This window comes from Nicotiana tabacum, chromosome 9 (assembly GCF_000715075.1).
Source record: "Nicotiana tabacum cultivar K326 chromosome 9, ASM71507v2, whole genome shotgun sequence".
NCBI lineage: Eukaryota > Viridiplantae > Streptophyta > Magnoliopsida > Solanales > Solanaceae > Nicotiana > Nicotiana tabacum.
The window spans coordinates 17482960-17489345 of record NC_134088.1 but is presented as its reverse complement, the minus strand read 5'-3'; the positions used below and the strand labels follow the sequence as shown (position 1 = coordinate 17489345).

The 6386-nt window shown below is 39.4% G+C and overlaps 1 protein-coding gene across 1 annotated transcript; it reads left to right on the top strand.

Annotated features, from left to right (window-relative positions):
- The first annotated feature begins 298 nt into the window (after nt 1-298).
- Nucleotides 299-1203, top strand: LOC107829953 (uncharacterized). The gene is made up of 3 exons (XM_075220939.1): nt 299-517; nt 643-749; nt 960-1203. The coding sequence occupies exons 1-3, from the start codon at nt 299-301 to the stop codon at nt 1201-1203; spliced, it is 570 nt and encodes a 189-aa protein (XP_075077040.1).
- Nucleotides 1204-6386: the final 5183 nt, after the last annotated feature.

Sequence of the window (6386 nt, the reverse complement as noted above, 5' to 3'; positions counted from 1 at the left end):
TGAAGTTGAGCATCTAATCAGAACTGGATCAGATCATGCACCATTGCTAATAACATATGGGGAGCAGACAACCAATTTTGTCAAGCCTTTCAGGTTCTTTAACTTTTGGAAAAAGCATGCTACATTCATGGATGTGGTGAGGCAGAATTGGGAAGCTGATTTCATAGGGAATCCATTTTTGATGTTCAAGCAGAATATCAAGAGGGTGAAGGCAGCACTTTCAAAATAGAGTAGGGAAACATTTGGTGATATCTTCAAGCAATTGGCTATTTTGGAGGATATTCTTAGGGTGAAGGAGATGTTGTTTGAAGAAGAGCCTACAATTGAGAATAGGATTGTGCTTCAAAAGGCTCAATCTAAATTGAAGAAACACTTGAGTATTGAGGAGCAGTATTGGAAGCAAAAAGCTGGGATGATTTGGTTTGCTGAAGGAGATAGGAATACAAGTTTCTTTCATAATTATGTCAATGGCAAAAGAAAGAAATTACAACTGAAGAGGATTAAAAGTAGTAGTGGGGTATGGATTGAAGACCAGGAGCAATTAGCTACAACTGCAGTGGACTTCTATAAAAAATAGTTCACAAATGACGGTGATGCTTCTGAAATTTCCTTGCTCAATAATGTACCTTCAATGGTCACTAGGATCATAATTTGGAACTTAGCAGATTGCCAACAATTGAAGAAGTAAGGGCGGTAATTTTTGAGCTTAGTGGGGAGAGTGCTAGTGATCCTGATGGATTCACTGGCCTGTTTTATCAAACATGCTGAGATGTTATTGGTGTTGATATACACAACATGGTGCTACACTTCTATGGAGTAGCTGCATTGCCTTAATCCATCACTCACACCAATCTAGTGTTGCTACCCAAGAAACCTAAAGTTGAGACCTTCTTTGACTTAAGACCTGTTAGTTTGAGCAACTTCACTAACAAGGTCTTGTCTACGGTGTTACATGACAGATTGGAGAGTATTCTGCCATCTTTAGTATCTCCTAATCAATCCAGATTTGTAAAGGGTAGGAGTATATTTGAGAACATTTTATTAACTCAAGAAATTGTCACTGACATAAGGTTAAGGGGAAAGCCAGCTAATGTGGTGATCAAGCTTGATATGGCAAAGGCCTATGATAGGGTTTCATGGAAGTACTTGTTACATGTGCTAAGGAAGATGGGATTTTCTAAGAACTTCATCAACATGGTGTGAAACTTGATGTCAAATAACTGGTATTCAATATTGGTAAATGGGCAGTCCTCAGGGTTCTTTAAGTCTACAAGGGGTGTGAAGCAAGGGGATCCCCTATCTCCAGCATTGTTCATTCTGTCAGCTGAGGTACTTTCCAGGTGTTTGAATAAGCTCTTTGAAGACAAGTCATTTGTGGGATTTGGAATGCCTAAGTGGTCTGATCCTTTAAGCCACTTGGCATATGCTGATGATACCATAAACTTTGCATCTGCTCATCCTCCCTCCTTGAGCAAGATTATGGCAGTGTTGGGGAACTATGAGAAGATATCAGGTCAGATGATCAACAAAGATAAGAGTTCATACTACATGCATTCAAAGGTTGCTAATGGATTGTTTCAGGCAGTTGGAGCTATTACAGGATTTACAAGAGGTAAATTCCCCTTCACATACCTAGGGTGTCCTATTTTTTATACTAGAAGGAGGAAGGACTATTATGAGGATCTTATCAAGAAGGTGAAGGCTAAATTGCATTCATGGAAAGTAAAGTTGCTGTCATTTGGAGGAAAGGCAACACTAATCTCTAGTGTATTGCAAAGTATGCCAGTTCATATGTTATCAATCCTTGATCCACCAAACAACATCCTGAAGCATCTACATAATATTTTTGCTAGGTTCTTTTGGAGCACAAAGGAAGAAGGGAGAAGCAGACACTGGGCTTCATGGCAAAATCTTTACCTTCCTAAAGAGGAAGGGGGCCTAGGTTTTAGGTCACTACATGATGTCTCAAGGGCAATGTTTGCTAAACTATGGTGGAGGTTTAGGACCACAAAATCTTTGTGGTCTAATTTCATATGGAATAAGTATTGCAAGAAGGAGCTACCAACAGTGGTGCATTTTAGGAAAGGGTCTCATGCTTGGAGACAAATGCTGAATACTAGGGAAGAAGTAGAACATGAGATCGTATGGGAATTGAAGAGTGAAACCACTAATATTTGGCATGAAAATTGGACTGGATTGGGTGCACTTTATCACGTATTACCTGAAGACTTTCCAATCAATGAAGATCTTCAGGATGTGGCAGAACTGCGGCAAGGGGAAGCATGGGATATTCAGCTGCTAGATCAAACTTTCAATGAGGAAATTGCAGAACATATAAGGCTGAATGTGTATTATGAAGGCAGTGAGGGATATTGGGATAGGCCATACCGGATGCCAACTCCTTCAGGCAAGTTCAGTGTTAGCAGTGCTTGGCAAATATTAAGGCATAAGGCTGATCCTAATCAGGAATTCAAGTTAATGTGGATTAAAGGTTTGCCTTTCAAGATATCCTTCTTCTTGTGGAGATTGTGGAGCCAGGAAATAGCCACTGATGACATGTGGAGGAGGTAAGGGCAAATGGTAATGTCTAGGTGTTGGTGTTGTCAGCATCCCCAAGAGGAATCCATTCAGCATATATTTGTCACAAGTCGTACTGCCTCTAAGGTATGGAACTTGTTCATGGGGGCTGTTGGAATTACTGTGCCATTGATTCAACTGAAGCAGGTTATTAGACATTGGTGGTATGCTCAGTGTTGTCCAAAATTAAAGCCACTGTTTCAAGCAGTACTAGCTATCATCACTTGGGAGCTTTGGAAGAAAAGAAATGCAGGTAAACATGGGAGTTCAGTGTCCACAAATAGGGTGATTCATGAGATAAATAGGACATTGCATGAAATGGCAAGGGTGAGGTATGCTTGGATGCCTAATATTCCAATGTTATGGCCATACATGATTCAATACTTTGAAGGATAGAAACCTATATTGATCACTACAAGAGTAACATGGCAGCTTCCTTTTCATGGTTGGTACATATGTAATACTGATGGAGCCTCAAAGTGAAATCCTAGACCTAGCTCCCTAGACTTTTGTGTGAGGGATGATGAAGGTGATGTGGTGTATGCTAGGGCAGTAGACCTAGGAGTGACAACTAATGTGGTAGCTGAAGCTAAGGTTATTCTTTAATGGTTGGAATACTATGTGGAGCATGATTTTCACCCTCTCATATTGGAGACTGATTTGTTGGTGATGAAGAAAGTGATAGAAGTGGAATGGGATCCTCCTTGGGTAATTGCACAGGATGTGAAGAAAATTATAGAGATAAAGGACAACTTCAATGTGGTCTTTCAACATGTGTTCAGAGAAGGCAACTCAGTGGCGGATTTTATAGCTAACATTGTGTTTTCTTTTGTAGGTACTTCTGAGTTTCATTCATTCTCTGACCTGCCTAATACAGGGAGGAGGTTGATCAATCTAGACAAATCTCAATCACCTAACCTTAGGGTTAGGATAGCAAAGAGAAGAACCACAGACTGATGGCTTCACAGGATTGGACTCTGCACAAACCTGCATGTTTCTTTGTCTAATTCAGTATGCTATTAAGGTACTTTCCAATGGTATTAGCATGGTCTCATGCTCATTATGTGGGTGCTTTGATAGTGTACAAAAAAAATACGATAAGCAGGTGTTGGATGGTATAATTTATCCTAATTCTGATATGTCCAAATGCTAAGGAAAATGCTGAACCAATCATATGGTATTTCTGGAGATTGTTGAATCATTTCTCAATGGTATTAGCATTCTTTCATGCTTAATCTGAGGATGGTTTAGCAATGTTTAGAATGATGTCTACATTAAAGGTTCTAGTCGGGAAGGATCTGAGCTTACAAGATCACAAAAAGGCACAGCCTGGCCTTTGCCTTGCAAAGCCTGCTTAAAGCCAGCTCATTCCTGGCTTTTGCCTTGCAAAGCCGGCCTAAAGCCAGCTCATGCCTGGCTTTTGCCTTGCAAAGCCTGCCTAAAGCCAGCTCAAGCCTGGCTTTTGCCCTGAAAAGCCTGCCTAAAGCCAGCTCAAGCCTGGCTTTTGCCTTGCAAAGCCTGCCTAAAGCCAGGCTCCTCTTCTACACATTAATTCTAATGAGTGAGCATATGATTAATACTTAGACAAAATCAGTTCACTGCATATGGAGATCATATAGTAACTACACTTGGAAGACTATGTTGGCTTCAACTCTATGGTGGAGATGTTTGAAATTCATTTTAGCCTATGGACAATATACCCTGGCGCCTGGTGATAGTTTGATAGGTGTTGCTTGGTATTTGCCAATGACAATTGGATTCACATACACTGATAGGAGAAGGAAGCATTCAACTTATTATATTGTAATAGCTAGTTCATTAGATTTTAGCTTTTCTATATTTTTTAATAGCTAGTAGCTTCATGCAACTTCTATTTTGGTTTGGACATCTTGTAAGTTTTGGACCCATTTTGGAATTTTATTTATATATTAACCACTAGGCAAGTGCTGCCGAGTGGTATAGTTGCTTAAAAAAATACTCAAATACAGAGAATTGTCCAAAAGTAGCTATAAAATATAAATACATAATATGTAGCTACATATTGTTAAAAGCCCCTTAATAGTCATTTCTGAAGGCTTCTCTCAACGCACAATAGGCTGACATTACTATCTTGCGCAGTTGCCAGAAATGCCTAGAGGAAGACCTGCTAAGGCTGCGAACAAGGCTGTAGTGGTGGAGCAGAAGAGTGTCATGGGTAATGGAGGTCAATTGGGATTCAAACATGCAACCACACCTCCGCAATTAATCAGAGGAAACTCAATTCAAAAATAGAAGCATGGTTCAATTACAACCAATCCGACGGAGACAAGCGGAGTAAGTCCAACGATAGTTCACCATCCATGTATGAATTCAACTAATACAACTAGTGGTAGTAGTGAAGTGACCATGCCTTCTGGAGTAAATGAGCTCAACTCTACGACTGATACTAATAAGGATCAATTGAACAACATTGCTGAGAAAGAATCTCAAAGGAAAGAAAAAGGAAACCATGTAGAGGGAGCGGGTAAATCATGGGTTGGGCTATTTGCTGGAAGTAAACTTGCAGCTCAAGGAATGAATCCGAGCTCTGTGGAATCGGTGATCATTGATGGGGAGCATTTTGCTCAATTACGGAAAGAAATTTCACAAGAGACTCTGAAGTGGGAGAAGACAACCATTCTCTATGTGGTAGGTGATTATCCAACTATAGGTGCTTTGGAGAGTTTTATTCCTGCAACTTGGAACTTCACTTCTAAGCCAAATATTTACTATCATAATGAATACTATTTTGTGGTGTTATTCAATAGTTTAGAGGATCGTGATACCATTATATTTTATGGCCCATACACCATAAATAGCATACCTATCATCGTAAGAGCCTGGAGTCCAGAGTTTAACTTAAGTGAAGAAGTGGGAGCATTCCCCTTTGGATTAGATTGCCAGATTTACCTTTGAATTATTGGGGTACTGTTATATTGAGTAATATAGGAAGCGTGTTGGGATGCCTATCTATGCAGATGAGTGTACTTCTGGTATCAATAGAATATCCTATGCTTTGGTGAAAATGGATGTCACTTGCGAACTTCCAATTAGTATAAAAGTACAGGACCTAGAAGGCAAGTACTTTGAACAAACAGTGGAATATAATTGAAAACCAATCTATTATCCAGAGTAATTGCAGATACGACAAACATATCTAATTGGGCCGCTAATGGTGACAAAGGGAAGCAAACTAAGAATAAAATGATTAAAATAATCTGGCAGAAAACTCTAAAGCCGGATAGTGTGTCAATGGAACAAATTCAACCCAAGGGGCAGTTGAAGGAAAATGATGGGAAACAAAGTGTTGTTGTTGATTCCACTGCATTCATCACTAATACCAATAATAATATAGAGAAGATAGATAAAGAAGATGATTGGTAGAAGGTGAGAGCGAATGCAATATCAAGGACTTCGGTACCTTGCAAGATGGATGTTGTTAGGGTGAAAAATATTTTTAGTCCCTTTGGTGGGAGAAGATAATAAGAAAAGGCATAATCCTGCTGGGACAATAGATATAGCACAGAGTAGTAGAGGAGGAAATAGAAATTCTCAACTTAAAATCTTATAAGATGAAGCTAGTAACTTGGATCGTAAGAGGGCTCAACAAGATCTATAAGCAAAAAGAGTTGAATAAGTTCTTAAAAGAAAATAAGGTAGGCATAATGGCTATTGTTGAACACAGAGTTAAGCATCAAGTAGCTGTTAAGATTGTTAATAAGGTAGTTGTCGGATGAAAATCTGAAACTGGAGTTTTAACTATCAACATACAGGAAAAGGAAGGATTTGGG

Coding starts and splice junctions, on each gene's coding strand:
- LOC107829953 (XM_075220939.1), top strand. CDS start 299: ATGTTGTTTGAAGAAGAGCCTACAATTGAGAATAGGATTGTGCTTCAA. Junction 518..642: donor GGATTAAAAGTAGTAGTGGG/GTATGGATTGAA, acceptor AATGGTCACTAG/GATCATAATTTGGAACTTAG. Junction 750..959: donor CCTGATGGATTCACTGGCCT/GTTTTATCAAAC, acceptor GTTACATGACAG/ATTGGAGAGTATTCTGCCAT.